The 19,933-nt window shown below is 41.5% G+C and overlaps 1 protein-coding gene across 1 annotated transcript in view; it reads left to right on the top strand.

Annotated features, from left to right (window-relative positions):
* Positions 1 to 19,589, top strand: part of RBP1 (retinol binding protein 1) — an 83,172-nt gene extending 63,583 nt beyond the window's left edge. Inside the window, exon 4 of the mRNA XM_060240880.1 lies at positions 19,404 to 19,589. Coding sequence (XP_060096863.1) covers positions 19,404 to 19,457 — 54 coding nt within the window. The 3' untranslated portion in view covers positions 19,458 to 19,589. The remainder of the gene's footprint in view (positions 1 to 19,403) is intronic.
* The last annotated feature ends 344 nt before the right edge of the window (positions 19,590 to 19,933 follow it).

Genomic DNA, 19,933 nt, shown 5'->3' with positions numbered 1-19,933 from the left:
CAGTGAAGTCTTTTCTTCATTTGAGGGCTTACTTGAACCTCACCTTAAATCCTTCCAAGGAGTTACTAAATAATTTTGGCAACCCCCAAGAACTTTTTTCTTTTGAGGTTTGTGGCATTACTTGTTTGTTGTTTGTCTGTGGTCTTGAGTGCCCACAGTGATCTACAGCTGATGAAAAATTGATAGATCCAGGTAGCGAACTGACTAAGTAAGTTATAGTCCCTTCTAGCTCTAAAATTATAAGATTCTGGCCTTCCAACTTGATTGATTGATCTACAGAATTTATGAGCTGCTTCTCAAGGACTTCAAAGTAATCTACGGCATAACAAATCATCCAACACATCCACCCTGATATAACAAAAGAGTGAAACAACTAGGTAGGAGTCTTGACCTTCAAATATAGTTTCAGTACTTAAAACTAAGCACCACAAAGCTTAAAAAACAGATATAGGCATGAACAAGTTTTAAAAACTACAGAAAACAAAATATGGTTCACCATTCAGCAGAACAACTCAACTATAGGGCTAGTCGAATGGCATTCCAGACCTCTAGGGTCGCTGCAGAAAACGCCATGTTGCATGCAGATGCCAACTTGGCAAGACAGCCCTTTGATCAGCTCCTTTCCAGCTAATCTCATCTCATTGGGAGAAATGTGCTATACCGAAGAAAATGCAGGGCAAAGAGAAAAGAAAAAAAATAGTCCCAACAATATGTCATTAAAAAGATTATTCTATATAACAAACTGTGGCCTAGTGGGTATTGGGTCTGAAAACATTAAAGAATATCATGCAAATAGCTCAGTTAATGATTTCAATTATTTGAACCTTCAGATCACCTCAAATGCAATTTTTTTTTCCCCAGTGGAGTAGGTCTGTACAGTAACATATAGTCATCATATCATGTCCATATATACATGTGATAAGCCCTGTTGACAACATATGTGAGCTTGATAAATACAGCAAATAATGACTAACAGTCTCACTGTAAAACTAAAAGTTGTCAAGATAGCAGGTTCAAAATTGGGGCTGCAGACCTAAGAATACTTTTCTAAAAGTAAACTCTTTTGAATAAAATGAACTTCCTTTAGAATAGACTTGCTTAAGATTTCTTCTTGGTATTATGATTGCAATTTGATACAGTTGCTGGGTTTTTGTTTGTGTGTGCCATTATAGCCCACCTATAAAATACAAAATAGCCATATGAATTTGTTAGAAAATTTCACATAATTTAAAAAAAAATATTTCAGCTCTTGTACTAGTGCCTCTAATTCATTGGTAAAATATGGTTCATGTTTATTTATTTATTTATTTATTTTATATCCTGCACTCCCAGCCAAAGGCAGGCTCATATAAGCAGTACATCACTGCTTATATACATAGTTTACATAGGATATGCACCAATGGATTACAAATGCTGAGTCATTGTGCACCAGACACTCAACCTTTGCATTCATCACCAAATACCAGTCAGAACTGGTTTCACCTTGTTGAGACCTGATAAGCACTGAAGTCATTTTGACACTGACTGTCAGTTAAATCAGCATGATCTCAGAAATCACTAGCCTAATGCCTTATTGAGCATTTATACATGCTGACACTCCCCCTAAGGAATAGGCAATGAGACCTAATCTAGACCTCAGATTTGTGTACTTGTCCACACTTCTCTCTCTCTCGGCTTGGCTTCACGAACGAAGATTTAAGAAGGGTGCAATAGTCCACGTCTGCTGCAGGCTCGCTGGTGGCTGACAAGACCAATGCGGGACAGGCAGGTCCGGCCACAGTGGCTGCAGGGAAAAGTCTGATTTAGGGTTGGTGCTGTAGCAGTGCGATTCTTCCTCAATCTTCTTTTGCCCTCAAGACCAGCTATGCGTGCGTTCTCAAAAGAAGAGACAGCCTGGTGGATGGTGTGCCTCCATGCTTTGCGATCTGAGGCTAGGTCAGACCACTGGTGATGGTTGATGCGACAGGTGCCAAGGAGTCCTTGTACCTCTTCTTTGGTGCCCCTCTATTTCGATGGCCGGTGGAGAGTTCGCCATACAGGGCAATCTTGGGAAGGCGGTGGTTTTCCATCCTAGAAATATGCCCTGCCCAGTGCAGCTGCGTCTTCAACAGCAGTGCCTCGATGCTGGTAACCTCCACCCGCTTGAGAACTTCAGTGTTGGTCACGAAGTCACTCCAGTGGATGTTGAGGATGGTGCGAAGGCAGCGCTGATGAAAGCGCTCAAGGAGTCGCAGGTGATGACGGTATAAAACCCACGATTCGGAGCCATAGATGAGGGTTGTCATCACAACCGCTTTGTAAACATTGATCTTTGTGCCTTTTTTCAGATGCTTGTTGCTCCACACTCTTTTGTGCAGTCGGCCAAAGGCACGGTTTGCCTTTGCCAGCCTGTTGTCAATCTCCTTGTCGATCTTAGCATCTGAGGAGATGATGCACCCCAGGTAGCTGAACTGCTGGACTGTCTTCAGAACTGATTCACCCACAGTGATGCAGGGAGGGTGATAATCTTCCTGGGGTGCAGGCTGGTGGAGAACTTCTGTCTTCTTCAGACTAACTTCTAGGCCGAATAGCTTGGCAGCCTCTGCAAAGCAGGACGTCATATGCTGCAGAGCTGAGCTTTTAGTAAACATATCAGCCACATTCATTACAGAAGTACAATCTTGTAACACAATTAACGTTCTTTGCACAACATCTTTAACATTTTGATACCTGATGTTAATTTGTCTGCTTCATGGTTTTATTCCTTGTGCATCTGCTAGCTGCAGAGCTGCAGTTTTGTCACAGAACACATGTATTGGCAGTTTGCATGGTATTTCTAGATCAAGCAGTAATTGGTACAGCCACTCTAGTTGTATTACACAATTGTTAAGTGCAGCATATTCAGCTTCACAAGTACTAGTGGCCACGTAGGTCTGTTTTAATTATTTCCACAATACCAATGCTCCATTTATGTACACGACATACCCTGTTGTGCATCGACCATCCTGCCTATCACCTCAGTTTGAGTCGCTGTAGGCAGTGATTTGTTGTGCCTCATTAGCTTTCAACACCAATGTGTAGTTGGCAGTACCCTTAAGATATCTGAGTACCCTTTTTGCTGCAACCCAGTCCTTAGCATAAGGATTTGAGCCTTTCTGACACAACATGTGTACAGCAAAACATATGTCAGTCTGGACCAACAGGCAATATACAGCAATGAACTGCTTAGAGATTGATACATAGACCTGTTCTCAAATACTCTATCATCAGGCTCGTTTTTATAACCTGTTGTCATTGGTGAGTCTACACAACGTGCATCCAGCATGTTATACTTTTCAAGGAGTTTAAATATTTTCTCTTTCTGATTCAGACTAAACCATCCTTATGTCAACTCCCAAATAGTGTCATATGTTACCCAAGTGTTTCATCTTGAACAGACTTTGAGTTGACTCCATAAACCATTTCAATTGTGCATCAGTGTGGAACAAAAAACATAGGTCATCCACAAAAACTAATAAATAGCATTTTGTTTGCTCAGTTGTTTTGCAAAACATACAGGAATCAGCTATACCTTGTTCAAACCCAAAAATCAATCAGTGCCTTACTCAAGCACTGGTTCCATTCCCTGGCACTTTGTTTTAAGCCATATAATGCTTTGTTGAGCTTCAATACCAAAGTTTTGTTTGAGTTCTCAAAGTCTGGTATCTGTTTCATATACAGCTCTTTCTCCAGACGTGCATTTAAGTAAGCAGTGGTAAAATCAAAGTGATGCACTTGCATCTTGTCTTGCCCTGCTTTACACAATGCTGCCTTTAAAGCGTCTGCTTTTACAGTCAGAGCGAACACTTGATCATAGTTCCTCAGTTTTTATAGCCTGTGCAACCTGATCAGGCAAATCATTGGCATGGATTCTTTGCCACCCCTGGTGTTCACAAAAGTTAGCAGATCTGCTGAAGCTAATATTCTGTTGTTAGAAAACCGATAGGCTTTCATGCCGGTTTGGTAATCCAGAAATAGAAGTTTTTTAGATCTTGCACCTCCTTTTCTCCTTTGGTTAACCGGAATGTTTACCCAAGCTCTTGTACCAAACACTCTTAGGTAATCTAGGTTGGGATTTTTGTTGTATAGCATCTTATATGGAATGCTATCATTTGGTTTAGACCAGATTCTATTGTTAACATAACAAGCAGCTTTCAAAGCTTCTGTCCAAAAACTGATAGGTAACCCAGCATTCTTTAACATAGAATGCATCATTGTTTGCAACACCACACCTTTTCGTTCAGCAACTCCATTTTCCTGAGGTGTTGCTACATTAGCCACTCTGTGAGATATCCCATGTATGTGCATCCACCTTTTAAACGCAGAGGACATAAACTCTCCTCCCATATCTGTTTGAATAGCACACAGATTACCCAACTGTTTCTGAACTTTTTTGTACCAGTGTTTCATAGTGGTGAATACATCTGATTTCTGCTTTAACACATACACCCAAGAAAACCAGGAGTAGTCATCAGTTAGGATTAAAGCGAATTTGTTATTGGAGTGGCTTTTGGGGTACGGACCAATCAGGTCTACACTAAAACCAGTGGCCTTGTCGACACTCTATTGCTCTTGCGAGCTACGGGGAAAGCTTGTAATTTAGTGCACTTGCATACCTCACAGTCAAGGAATTGACTGCAATCTTTCACACTTCCCTTCCCCACATTAGAGAGTGTTTTGTTTATAGCATGGAAACTAGCATGCCCCAACCTCCGGTGAATCAAATGTACACAATTGTCATGAGGGTTAGAGTTGGTTACAGCCTTAGCTGTTCCCAATTAGTTCTCAAGAATGTAAACACTGTTCTGTAATCTCCCAACTCCCAGCACTTCCCCTCCCTTTATGAGTTTACATGTCTTGGCAGCAAAAGTGACCGTAAACCCAGCCTTGTCTAAGACAGGCACACTCAGTAAATTGTTTTCTAATGAAGGAACTCATAGCACCTCAAAGAAAGTGTGCTGCAAAGCTGGAAAATTTACACGCCCCTGACATAGTACCTCAGAATTACATCCATCAGTCAAACTAACATGCTGAAGATAGGAAGGCTTTTTGTCATGGAGCAAACGTTTATCTATGCAGAAATTCTGTGATGCCCCTGAGTCTAAAATCCATACTTTTGGAGTAGCAGTAGCATCTGTCACTCCCAGTGAAGTCTTGGAGCAATCTGTTGAACTCTTAGACTTTCCTTTTTGTCTCCGTCTGTTCCTCCACTCAGGACAGGCATACTTGAGCTGTGTCATTGAGCCGCAACAAAAACATTTCCACACCTTTAGAGCAACCTCCAACGCCTCTCCCCACCAATTCCTGGTGTCATCAAAGGAACTGCTGGTTCTGGCTTTTGCTTTCTTCCCCAGTCTGGATCGCTGTCAAGCCTGAGTGTAACTTGACTCCTGTAGCCTCTTCTCTTCCTTGAGAAGACAACCAGTGATGTATGCCAAGGTCAGTTTGCTTGCTTTAGCTGTCTCAAGTGAAGCAATGAGCATGTTGAATTCAGCAGACAGCAAGCTGAGAATTATGTATACTCTGTCTTCCACTGGCACAGTCTTCCCCCTCTGTTCTAGCTGTTGACAACATTCCACCAGGGCATTTAAGTGTCCCCTGACAGACTCTGCTGGCTTCATTACCATCCTGTATAGCCAATGAGTGATAACAATCAGGGAGCCAGCAGTACTTTGTACATAGACTGCTTTAAACTGTCCCAAGCCGCTTTTGCAGTGGTCTTACTGGACACATGAACCAGCTGGTCGTCTCCCACACTAAGGACACTGAGCCCACCTCGGTGGGGTAGGGCGGGATATAAATCGAATAAAATAAATAAATAAACAATGTTAGTCAGTGTCTTCTCATTCTTTACTGTGTCTTCATCATCAAGTTGGGGTGGAGGTGCTTCGACCATTGACCACAGACCCTCTCGCTTGAGGAAATGTTCCATACAGAGAGCCCACACACTATAGTTTCTCGACAAGCTGGGCTGTTGAAATATGAGTCATGCTGACATGTTCACTGCACTGCTGTTCAAAGCCTGACTGAGCTCATCCTCGCTCTCATTCTCAAACAACGGCAGCAGACATCCACTCTGGCTCAGTTCACCACAGCAGGCTGGCCTCACCTAAAGCCTCCAGAGCATAGCGGACTGGGCCCATATCCCTGTCATTTTATCATTATTGTTAGCCCTGGTAGGTGAGTCAGTATAGCACGCAACAGTTCAACGACACTCTGTGCTTAACTATATAAAATTTATTTACATAATTTACATCCACCATCAAAGTGCTTTGCCAAGCAAACCATCTAGAGTAGAAGGATACATCACTGCTTATATACATAGTGTACATAGGATATGCACCAATGGGTTACAAATGCTGAGTCATTGTGCACTAGACACTCAACCTTTGCACTCATTACCAAATACCAGTCAGAACTGGTTTCACCTTGTTGAGACCTGATAAGCACTGGAGTCATTTTGACACTAACTGTCAATTAGATCAGCATGATCTCAGGAGTCACTAGCCTAATGCCTTATTGAGCATTTATACATGCTGACAGGCCAACCCCAGAATCCCAGCGTCAGCGAGGCAACAGGTCAGTAGCTGATGGTCGACTGTGTTGAATGCTGCCGACAGATCTAGTAGCATCAGCACTGCCAAGCCACCTCTGCCCAGGTGCCTTTGGAGGTCATCTATGAGGGTAACATTAAGTCCTGTCACTCCGCCGTGACCTCCTGGCTATTATGGAAACAGTAAATGAATGTGAGGCTCCGAGCATGTCTTCTAGTTAAATTTTGGATTCTTTCAGTCCACTCAACCTAGAGGGTAACAAAGGCCTCACAGCCAATGTCCAATTCCCTAGCATTTGGTCTACCCTGCAGTAGGATAGTTAAAGACTGAATTGTACTAAATAATTGTGCTGGGTGTGAGTTCGCAGACGCAAGCATGGTTGTAAGACATATTTTCTTAGCAGCCTTATCTGCCACCTCATAGGTTCTCATATATGACAGATAAGCTGTTCTTGTCACTTCATTGTGGGCTTGCCACCACTGCCTCTCTAGCTTTCTGATCCTCCATTTCATTTGCTGTAGTCCTGGCGTATATCAGGGCGCCAGCTTTGTATGGGGGCGCAGAAGGCATCTGGGAGTGATCTCATCAATGGCTGTGGTGAGCCTGTTATGCCAGGTCTCCATTAGAGAGTCGCCAAGGATCCCAAAAAGCTGCCTGGAACCGCATAGGCTCCATTTGGCTCCACAGACGAGCTAAAATACAATCACTGCCCAAACAGGATTGAAGCGGTATATTCAAACGAGCCTTCGGGGCATAGGGTTCTGACCACGGCACTGCATTGGCAGTAATACGGTTCACAGTCATTCCCGCCGCAAAGTTCAAATGTTGTTACAGGGAGTGGAATTTGTTATAGGGAGGGTAACGTTGTTATAGGGAGGGGAATTTCTTTTTTTCAAAATTCATTTTTTTTAGATATAGCCATTAATTTGTCTTATTCTCTTTTTTTCTCTTCTAAAAGATTTTTCTTTGATATCTCTTTGTAGAAAAATCAATGCACCCCTTTATAACTTTGGTCCTTGTTGTTGTTTTATCTTACAGACTACAGGGTGATGCTGTAGTAGTATAAGAAGCTTAGGGTTAGCAGGATAGGAAGGTTTGAGAAGGCACTGCCTACCTCTGAACATCTACACAGTAAAATTCTGAAATTTTGTAGAACCTCCTGACCCTGCTTTCTTTAAATTTCTCTTTCATTAAAATGGAACTGATTAGAAACTGACTCCAAATCCATAAAGGAGGAAAAGAAATGGAATTTTAGATTTTAGGGAGAGATTAGGTAAGGAGGAATTTATAGAATTTCTCTTAGTGCTCAGTATGGTGAAGGCAAGAAGGGAGTTCTCAACTGCACAAGCAGAAATATCAAATTAAGCTTCAATCATTTACACATGAATTACATCATTACCCCTCCTGCAGTCATTAATAAACAGCTAAAGTACTAAGTTGCCCTGTACTGGCAGACAAAGCTGTTGTACTCTGGTCCCCTAAACCAAAAAGAAAAACAAATAGCTTAAATTTTCTCAGTTATACCATGGTGTTATTTAGGGTTGCCAATCTCCAGTTAGGGGCAGGGGATCCCCTTGTTTTGAGACCCTCCCCACACACACAAACACAGTTCAGGTTTAGCAGAAAGTTGGGGAAATGTCTACTGGGCACTGCATTATACCCAATGGAAACCAGTCCCCATAGGATATAATAAAGAATCAATCTGTGAATATGTGGGGCTCTGGGGAGGGCTGTTTTTTGAGGTGGAGATGCCAAATTTTCAGCATTAAAACATCAACATTTCAAAAAGATTGGACTAGAGGTCCAGTTCTATGAGCCCCCAAAGAAGGTATCCCTATCTTCCATTATTTTCAACAGAGGGAAGGCATTTGAAAGAAGCGCAGTCCCTTTAAATGTGATGGCCAGAGCTCCCTTCAGAGTTCAGTCATGCTTGTCACAGCCTTCCTTTTGGCTCCACCCCCAAAGTCTCTTGGCTGCACCCTCAAAGTTCCCAGATATTTCCTGAATCTGACCTGGCAACCCTAGTGATATTTTTGCTTATGGAGACCCACTTTGTGTTGTCTACAATAGACAATTCTTGGTATCAGGACTTAAATCTAATTAGAATTAGAAGGTGCTGGATTATATGAGCCATATATGGTCACCCAAAGGGAACCATCAAAGTGCCAACCTACAGTCAAAAGAAGACTTGTTTGCATTTTATTTATGCTTAGTAAGAGCTGTATAATCTGCTCTTATCTGGTTCTGAAATCTTCATTTCTTTCTTTGAAAAGAAATGAAATCTTCATTTCTTTCCCTGAAAAGTTTTATCTTATTAATACCAAACACACACACATTCTGGTATGTTTTGAAGAGTCTTTTGATATGCAGGGAAACTAGTTACCATAATATTATTTTATGATGCGCCAATAATTATTTTATTATTTATTTATTACTTTGCTTTAAATTTCTATCTCACCCTCTCCGCAAGTGGACTCACTGAACTTAAAACAATATTCCAAATGTTCCTTTTACAATGTCTATGAAGTGATCTGCCATAAACTTTAAAGTCTTATTCACAATTATTTTCAGGCAACGCTTTTTCCAAGTCAGCATTTTCTAATTAATTAACACACATCTTTTATGATGTGAACTTCCTGGTCATTTATGGACACCCCTGCAGGTGTGGTATCTCCGTTGTCATCATACCTGACCACTCCTCAGCCTATTCTGAACTATATTGTCCTTCAACAAATGGCCTTTTGTGTATTTCTCCCATTCTTAGATCTCACATCTCTTCTGCTCACACTCCTTAATCAGATCTATTGACATGAAAAAGGAAACCCAGTATTTCTCCATTTGTTGAACGACTTCCATTCAGTCTGACCTGTTTTTTTTTCACACTGATACCTTTTTAATCCCTCCCCCCCCCCCGGTCCGTTCCAGTTTCATTCAGATCACTTGCCCCCTTCAGGTCACTCACCCCAAGATTCTATTTCCTCACATAGATTAATCTTTCTGTGAAGCAATATCAAACACTCTCCTTTGGACTGAACAAATTATGTTCATAGCATCCAGGTCATTTATTTCTTTAAAAATATTGTTAACTTTGTCCGAAAGCTTCTCTTTTAGAAATGCTAGTTTGATCTTTTCTTTTAAATCAAACATCTCAAGTCCTTTCTTGTCTCAATAGTATTCTATCTATTATTTTATCTATTGACTGCTGTAGTTTAAGGTCTGTAGAATTTTTTAAATCTTCAAAATAAGTGGGGGGGTGTGAAAAGGTTTTGGTAAATCATTGCTGAGTATAAATCTGTTCAGTAGAATAAATTGTATCTAGAGGGTTAGCAGTGACATCTAAAGCTAGTTCCAAATGTTCCATTTTGTATTGGGGTAGGATTACAGTATGTATTCCAGTTAATCTACTGTGATGAAACATAAAACAGCACTGTTTAATTATATACAACAGTGTGAAAATGTGCATGTATGAAACAGTACTGAATGCAATGTACTGTACTATCCGAATGAGTAAAAAATAACCTGGCAAATAGGTTTGAACTGTTAATGTTTGAATTGTTAAACAGCCAAGTGTTAAATAGGTTTGAATTGTTAAACAGCCAAAGTACCAAAAAGATGGTGAGCCAAATGACTAGTCTCTGAGTAGCTCTAAAATCAACACAATCTTGTGTTTATAAACCATGGTTAATCATTTTACCTGAGTGCCGGTTTGGTGTAGTGGTTAAGTGTGCGGACTCTTACCTGGGAGAACCGGGTTTGATTCCCCACTCCTCCTCTTGCACCTGCTAGCATGGCTTTGGGTCAGCCGTAGCTCTGGCAGAGGTTGTCCTTGAAAGGGCAGCTGCTGTGAGAGCCCTCTCCAGCCCCACCCACCTCACAGGGTGACTGTTGTGGGGGAGGAAGGTAAAGGAGATTGTGAGCCGCTCTGAGACTCTTCGGAGTGGAGGGCGGGATATAAATCCAATATCCTCTGCAGCCAGTTTGTGACCCTACAAAAGGTCTGGATCCACCTTCTGCATATTTTTAAAATAACACATGTACAGTTCCGCAGGGCCTGTAAGACGACCCTCTTCCGGCTAGCCTATACCTAGCTTGAGAATTTTAATGTAACTTGCCGGATTTCTTTTATATACAGTTGAAATATTTATTAATATTTATTGATAACCATGGTTTTATCTGTTTTTATCTGTTTTAAATGCTGATCCCTTTATATGTTTAAATACTGTAATTTTGTTGGATCTATCACTGGAAGCCGCCCTGAGCCACTTGTGGGAAGGGCGGGATATAAATCCCAAATAAATAAATAAATAAATGACAAATTTTAGATAAGACATGCTCTTATGGATGTGGATCTATTTTATACCCTATTATTCTTTGATTTTAGCAGATTTTCATGTCCTTAAAAGGCTTTCTTTATTTTAGTAGTGTTTCCCGAATAAAGTGGTTTGACTCTAGCACCTACCATTCTCCAAATCCCCAGTGCCATTGACTTTTAGCTAAGGTTTCTGCTCCTTTTTTAGTTCACTGAGATAGCTGAAAAGTAGTCTCTTCTTCTTTCTACCCCTGCCTTATCGCAACAAGGAGCAGAACATAACTTGAAGAGCAGTGTGGTCAGGTGCTAAGCTTCTGCGTTGTAAGAGAACAACCTTCTGTATCACAGATACTCTTTAACACCAACCCATTCTTTAAAGAAAGTACAGCTAGAACCCTCAGAAATAGTCTGCGATTTTCAGTTCATTTACACTTTATAGCAGTTGTTTAAATGTGAGAGTGACTCAAAAACTAAAATTACACAATAAGATCAGGAATGGAACGAAAGGGAAAGGGAGGGGTTTTTTTTCTGTTTATTTTACATCAAGGTAGAACTATTCAAGAACAAACTGCTACACAGACGTAACTAATACTCAGCTGTACCACTGGCATACCAAGTTCACCCCAGGTGCAGCATAAGGAAGGCTTTTGAAGGGGCCCTCAAAGCCAGAGTCCTTCTGCTGCCTCCAGCTGAACCTCTTCCTATTTATTTTAAAGTGCAATTCTGGCTGCAGCCAATAGGAGTGAAGGGAAGTCTGAGCATAGCAAAAGGCTCTAGTACAGGGGTGGCCAAATTTGCTTAATGTAAGAGCCACAAAGAATAAACGTCAGATGTTTGACAGCCACAAGACATGAACTAATATCAAACACAAATATTTATTAAAATTCTTAATACTTTCTTTGCACAGAAAGATAAAATACATATGTATGCACTTTTCAGCACAACCATGCTAGAAAGATCTTTTTAAAAAACAAAAGCTGGGAATAACAGTCCCCATAAAACCAGTATAGAGAAAGGTTAGGAATTTTTGTTTTTGTGCCAGTGGGAGAAGGAAACACACATATCATATAAATCACTGACCACCATATGCATCTCTTTGCCTTGACACCAAGGCTAGTAAATATAGCTCCTACAAGAGCTATAGAACTAAGGGGGATCCCTGTGCCACCCTGTTTAATTATGTGCCTCATTCCTGTGGCTCTTGTCGATGCGCTTAGAGACCAAGAGGGTGATTCTTAGCGACGCAAGAACGAAGGCTGTACACAGTAGCTGTAAAATCACTATATACATTTATTTACAACACCACTCACTCTTCTGACTGACAATATGCTCCGCTGCTCTCCAACTCCATTAACCCACAATCACCACAGTTACTCTGTACATTTATACATTGGACAGCCAATCAGCAACTTGCTGTGTCATGCTGACTCTGCTGGCTGATGCAATCCTTCTGGCAGCCAGCCACCTGCTGTCATGTAGATCATCTAAGCCTCTAGATCTACTTTCAGTTCTGCAGCACATGCTATAAGCTGTCTCTTTACATATAATAGTGACACCCCTCCTCAGGTTATAGCTGTGCTGTCATCCATACATTACAACATTACTTATACATATTGGTCACTTCCACCATCAATACATTGATTACATACATTTCCATATATACATTGGTTACAGTTCAGTATTTCCATTCTCCTGAACTCATTGTGTTAACGCACACACATTTTGCTCTGCTTGCCAATTAACCTGCAAGCACATTCTTATCAGTTGGCACTCTGCCCAGACTGACCATATCTCCTCAGTTGGCTCTGTTCCCAGACTGAGCACTTCTCTTATCTTTTTGCTGGCTTGTTTCCCAGACCTGTTGGAAACAGTACCGTGTAGTGTGGTGTAAATGCACATTTTCTTTTCCAATTCACATTTTTACAGATTTCAGCCTTTTTACACATAGCTTAACATTGTTTCATTTTTAACAATCACCGTTTGGAAATGTTCACATTTTAGCTTCAGTTTTACAATCATAGTTTAGTTACAGCTTAATACACGTTTTAAAACAATAAGTTTGTTTAATGTTACAGCATTGCTTTTACACTCCAGCACTTTACATTTGCACATTGCACCCTTTTTAATTCAGTTATTGCTTACAGCCTCTCCTTCCAGGCTTTTGCTTATGTGTCTCCTGCTTCTCCAAGAGACATCTCGTTCAACAGCTCCAGCACACTGGGATATGTTTTAGGGTGGTCATCATATACATAGGTATAACCTTCTTCTTCCCTAGTGAAAGAAGTATCCTCTTTTACATCTGGTGCACTTGCACAGCCTCTTGGCTTTCCATTAGGCAAACTACCTCCATTGCCCAGATAATTTACATCAAAACCATATCTTTTGGGCGGCACACCTTTATTTTCTCTTGCCAAGACTCTGACTTCAGTCGGCTCCCTTTTTACAGCCTCAGAAGTCTCCTGCTGTTTACTGCTATCAGAACTGCTCGCACTGTCCTCCTCCTGCTTCAGTGAGTGAGCCTGCTTGCTCTCTGGCTTTTGCCCCTCCTCACTTGTCAGAGACAGTTGCAGCTTAATTTCCCTAGGCATTTCATTAGCATGAATCTTAGACCAATTATCATCCTCGCAAAACGAGGCAGACCTACTCAGTTTTATCAAGTCATTACTGCCACAAATCTCCAGGACTTCATGCCGTTCTGGTACCCCACAAACACAAGCTTTCTGCTTTTGGGACCTCCCTTCCTCCTCTTATCAAGAGGAATATTCACCCAAGCCTTTGATCCAAATATTCTGAGGTGATCCAGGGATGGCTTTCTCCCATACAGAACCCTGTAGGGTATGTCGTTTATAGCCTCCGTCCACAAATGATTAGAAATGTAACAGGACGCTTTCAAGGCTTCACCCCAGTATGCCTGCTTTAGCCCACTATCTTCTAGTAAAGCATGGCAGATACCCTGGAGTACTACCCCTCTCCGTCTCACAATCCCATTCTCCCATGGAGAGGAAACATTGGCAACTCTATGCTCTATGCCCTCTTGCCTCAAATAGTTGGCAAACTCTTTGTTTAGGAACTCACCCCCCTGGTCAGTCTGAATTGAGGCTATTTTTGCATTCAACTGTTTTTGCACCCTTCTAGCCCAGTACTTGAAGGTTGCACAGACATCACTTTTGTGCTTAATAGCATACACCCACGCAAACCTGCTGTGGTCATCAACCAGAATCAACCTAAACCTGTTTTTAGAAACACTGGGTGCAAACGGCCCCACCAGGTCAGCATGTATTAATTGGAGCGGTCTCTCAGACACACGTACACTCCTTCTAGTCGATGGAACTGCCCTTGATTTGGCTTCTTTACAAACATTCCAATCTAGGAAGGCATTGCATTTATCAACCTTCACTCCTTCCAATATCTCCAGAGTTTTATTTATTGTGTTGTAGCTGGCGTGACCCAGCCTTCTATGCAGCCTATGAATGCACCTGCTGTGTGGCTGTCTATTCCACACAGTATGTGCCTTCCCCACATTTTGCATAAGCTCATACACATTCGCTCTTAGAGTGCCTTTAGCCAGCTGTTTACCCTGCTTCAAAATTTCACAGCCCTGCCTATCAAATATTACGGTAAACCCAGCTCTTGCCAGAACAGAGACACTTAACAAATTAGTCTCTAGCTCTGGCACACATAGCACATTATCACAACTGTAATTAAGTCCAGGAAAATAGACCGTGCCTTGGCAAAGCACGCTCGCTTGTCTCCCATCAGCTAAGCTCACAGTTTCCTGCTCAGCTGGTCTGCAGTCCTGCAGCTGTTCTTCCTGGCAGCAGAATATCTGGGTAGCCCCAGAGTCTACAACCCAGGGCAGACTTTGCAGTCCCGGACCAGTTCTTACCAGAGTTGCCTGGGGTGTCCTTGAAGACTGCTGCCGGCTCTTTCTCTGCTGCTGCTGAGGACAAAATCTTTTCAAATGCCCGAGCTGATTACACAGATAACAACGCTTCCTCCGCACTTGCAAGGCCTTTTCCTCCTCCTTGGCTTGCCAGCTGGAACCAGCCCCAACAGACCTCGGCTTATCTTCTTCTTCGGGTCGAGTCTGCTCTCTCTTGCTCTCAAGCTGCCTCTGCTCTTCTGCCAGGAGTTTGCCAGTCACGTATGGCAAAGTTAGCTTGTCGGCATCCTGCCCTTCAAATGCTATCACCAGCATGTCATATCTCTCATCCAGAGAGCTCAATATTATGTACACCTTATCTTCCTCAGCCACAGCTTTCCCTCTTGCTTCTAGCTCCTGGAAACAATTAGACATACCGTCGAGGTGGTCCCTCATCGACTCCCCGGCCAGCATACGTTTCCTGTAGAGCCTCCTACACAGGGATATCAGCGAACCTGCTGACTTCTGTACATACACAGCCTTGAGAGCTTCCCAAGCCTCCTTTGCTGTCTGGTGCCCACGGACATGCACCAGCTGGTCGTCTGTAACACTTAGAATGATAGTGGCTAGAGCTTTTTGATCCTGAACAGCCTCTGCTGGCGTGGGATTAGCTGGAGGAGCTGACACACAGTCCCAAAGCCCCTCTTTCTTCAGGAAATGCTCTAACCTCAGCGACCAGGTGTTGTAGTTGGTAGTGGTGAGCTTCTCCACCAGCACAGTAGCTGCTGCTGTAGCCATCCTGCTCAGACTCCTTTCAGCCACTGCTGGTCTCACCTCTTAGGCAGCCTTTGGAGCAAGTCAGCGTCCTTTCTTTACCACCTCTCTCAGGTCTTCTAGGCGCAGCGGAAGCGTGCTGAGCCCATAACCCTGTTGATGCGCTTAGAGACCAAGAGGGTGATTCTTAGTGACGCAAGAACGAAGGCTGTACACAGTAGCTGTAAAATCACTATATACATTTATTTACAACACCACTCACTCTTCTGACTGACAATATGCTCCGCTGCTCTCCAACTCCATTAACCCACAATCACCACAGTTACTCTGTACATTTATACATTGGACAGCCAATCAGCAACTTGCTGTGTCATGCTGACTCTGCTGGCTGATGCAATCCTTCTGGCAGCCAGCCACCTGCTGTCATGTAGATCATCTAAGCCTCTAGATCTACTTTCAGTTCTGCAGCACATGCTATAAGCTGTCTCTTTACATATAATAGTGACAGCTCTTGGGCTCTCTTTCCCCACTCTAGGTCTCCAGGTGACCTCAGTGGTGGAGAAGAGCTTGTAAACTTGTGTATCTCCCCTTCTTTCCCAATTTGGTGTAGTGGTTAAGTGTGCAGACTCTTATCTGGGAGGACCAGGTTTGATTCCCCACTCCTCCACTTGCACCTGCTAGCATGGCCTTGGGTCAGCCATAGCTCTGGCAGAGGTTGTCCTTGAAAGGGCAGCTGCTGTGAGAGCCCTCTCCAGCCCCACCCACCTCACAGGATGTCTGTTGTGGGGGAGGAAGGCAAAGAAGATTGTGAGCCGCTTTGAGACTTTTTGGAGTGGAGGGCGGGATATAAATCCAATATCTTCTTCTTCTCTTCACACATGGTGGAATAGTCACCTACCTATGGGTCAGTGCTTAGAGGCTGACTGAGGTCCCAAAGCTAAGCATGCTTGAGAGTAAGCCTGCATTAAGTTCCTGCTCAGCCTCTGGGAACCACACAATATGTGTGAAGGAGCCTCATGTGGCTCCTGAATTTGACCACCCCTGTTCTAGGATCAGCTAAACTTCCCTTTTCTCCAAGACTCAAGCAAACTTCCTTAACAGATCATGCTGATAGCTGCTACAGTGACTGCCACCCTCCAGATTCTCCAATAGCCTATTCTCCAATAGCCTAGTCTTTTTCTCTCCCTTTCCTTGCACGCAGCTCAGACAGATCTTGCAGAACAGTAGTTCAGGTAAAACTACTCTCTATTAATTTATCTCTCTCTTTTCCACATGTTTCTCATTCATTTCTTCACCTTTTATATGCCCTCCTTTATTTTAATTTCTTGGTCTCAAGACCTTCTCATCCCTATCCTGCTTGGTGACAGAATATATTTACGAGTAGTAGAGTAACAAACCTTTGTTAATATTATGCTGGGTACTCTGTACATTGCACTGTTTCTGCTGGGGTGCAAAATTGCCCCCCTTCAGTTTCTACTGCAGAGATTCTCTGGTTTGACTTTAGTCCTTTGAAAATAAAGGAGGGTGGGGTGTCTTCTTTGGGGGGCAGTATGTTTCTTAATATCCAGACTGGTGAAAACTTAAAATCATTATTTTGTGATGCTTTGGCTAGTGTTAGTAAACATTAGTACAAAGGCAGACTCCTAGCTCTCAAAAATGTCATGTTGATATTTGAGATGATCATTTCTTAGACTTCAGAACAGAGAACAGAAATCTTCACAACTGCCTACTCAGAACACAAGTGGTGTGATAGATTTTTTTGGCTGTCAAGTCACAGCTGACTTATGTTGACCCTGTAGGGTTTTCAAGGCAACAGAGATTTGGGGGTGGTTTGCCATTGGCTGTCTCCATGTCTGCCCTGCTTAGCTTCTGAGATCTGATGAGATCAGACTTTCTTGAAGTTATCCAGGTCAGGGCTAGCCTGAGAGTATTGTGACTGCCCCATGGTCATCCAGCAAGCTTCTATGGTTTGACTGGATTTCCCAAATCCTATTCCAACATTTTAAGCATTACACCACACTGGCTCTTGTGATGGAACTGCATGTTTTAATTTGATTTTTTTTTACTGGCATGATTATATATACAAATGTAAAAAAAAGATTTGTTTACTGTCTGCATTTCTTTTCTGGCCACTGAATACAAAGTTTGGATCCAGTGGCACCTTTAAGACCAAACTTTGTTTTGCTGCTTCAGACCAACCCACCTGAATCTATTTGCTCACTGTTGTTGTTGTTACTTCATTGCTATTAATAAAAATAAGTTTGTCATAAAGAGGAGGGGCTCTGACCAAAAATGTAAAATTTCCAGAAATTTTGAAGCTCGGAAAAAACCCCATTTTTTCCCGTTTTTTTTTTTAATGGTAATTTTTGGGAAAATTTTAAAAAATGCTACTTAGATTGAAAGTTATTCTGTTACTTTAGGAACATAAAATATGACTATGAACAATTTTACTTGACATGAAATTATCACAACTAGTATATTAAAAAATGTGGTGTATCCAAACAATTATTACAAACAGAATTTACTTTTAAAATAATATTTATTTGTAATTGTAACAAATGGAGCAACCATCTCCTGAACTGTTTACCAGTTTATGTGGAACAGACAAAAAAAACCTCCACAAAATTTTTAAAAATCCAGAAGTAACAATTATTTATATTTCCTCTCCACAGTATTAAATAAAAATAAAAAACTTATTCTCATAAAAAGAATTGAAGATGGGGGAAGTGTATAGAAGGGAGTGTAGGACTAAGTTTCAATGAATGGGCATGACCTAGGACTTGCTTGTCCTCAGGGCACAGAAATTAGAATAATCTGATACCATACATATTTTTTAGAAATGATTTGGAAAATATTTGAACACCTTGTCTTAAAATATTTTATTCATCATGTTAAAATAAAATGTTCCATAATCAATTTATTTTATTTTCTTCAATTTTTCCAATTTTGGGGGGGAAAACAAAAAAGACTTCAGGAAAAAAAACAGAAAAAAACCTGGATTTTTTTCCAAATTTTTCTGGTTTTTTTCCAGGCCTTCACATCTCTACTCTGACCTGGATAGTCCCAGCCAAGCCTGATCTCATTAGATCTCAGAAGTTAAGCAGGACCAACATGGAAGCAGGCAATGGCAAACTGCCTCTGAACGTGTCTTGCCTTAAAAACTCTACAGGGTTGCTGTGACTTAACAGAAAAAAGAAAAAATCAGAGAGGAGGTTAAAACATTATCTACCATGAGTGCCAAATAAGTAGGTAACACCTCTGAGATGTACATACTTGGGGCTAAAATGCAGTGCACTGGTAAAATATCATATAATAACATGGCTTGTGTAGCATGCAGATTCAGATTTTTCAAATCTTTCGAATTGCAAATGGAAGACACTCTCAGTTGTGCCGGAGGAGTCCATCCATTCCCTTCCTCCAGCTGCCTCTATGATCCCTGAAAAGCTGCTGCTGGTGTTCAAGGGAAATCTTGTGGAGAAAAATGCACTGTGGTATGGGAGTCTCAGCAGAAAGGGGGGGGGGGTAAAATCACATCCCAGATCCCTCTTCCGCTAACACTGTGAGCTTTTTGTTCAGATTGTAAAGAGGATGGGAGAAAGATCCACACGTTATCTACACATCTATGGGATCTATATATCCATATATGTTAAAATTAAAATGCTCTTAAAAGGAGGGGAGCCCTGCATGGAATTTACTGTCTTTATTGTCTAATTTGTGTGCTCTGAAAAAATGCACTCTATTGCTTACAGAAACCATATGGTGATGCTCTCATTATAGTATTTCAGTCATTTAAACTTAATTCTGCATTTGATTTTACAGTACATACCAGGATTTCTGCATACATAATATTTGAAAAATAGTCTATGCATTGAATTGTCTTTTCCAGGAAATAAGAGCTTGTGGTGTCAAGTGTAAGCAAGTCTTTAAGAAGGTACGGTGAGGAGCCTCTCCTGTCTGCCCCTGCCACTGAGATCAAAAAGGCTGGATTAGGATGGATAGATTTGCTGCCAAACCTACAATTGCTGATAGTGCCCAAATATCAACTCTTCCATTAACATTAGAAAACAGACCAAGGACATCTATCCATGGGCAATTGGAGTTGCAGAGTGGTTTTTGTTACAGATATATATTTTAAAGAAAGAAAAGAAAAGAAAAGAGAAGAAAAGAAAAGAAAAGAAAAGAAAAGAAAAGAAAAGAAAAGAAAAGAAAAGAAAAGAAAAGAAAAGAAAAGAAAAGAAAAGAAATCTAAATGAATTTGATTGTTTATATAAACTCAGAATAAAGTTGATGAAATCTGAATTGAGTGCAAATGCAGTTTTTTTAATAGATAAGCATAATAGATTAAGAAAAAAGGCTTGTCATGCAATGTGATATGTGGTTTGGAATCTAAATGTAAGTATCTAGCATAGCTATATA

This window comes from Heteronotia binoei, chromosome 6, assembly GCF_032191835.1.
Source record: "Heteronotia binoei isolate CCM8104 ecotype False Entrance Well chromosome 6, APGP_CSIRO_Hbin_v1, whole genome shotgun sequence".
Classification (NCBI taxonomy): domain Eukaryota; kingdom Metazoa; phylum Chordata; class Lepidosauria; order Squamata; family Gekkonidae; genus Heteronotia; species Heteronotia binoei.
This window is presented reverse-complemented; position numbering and strand designations above follow the sequence as displayed.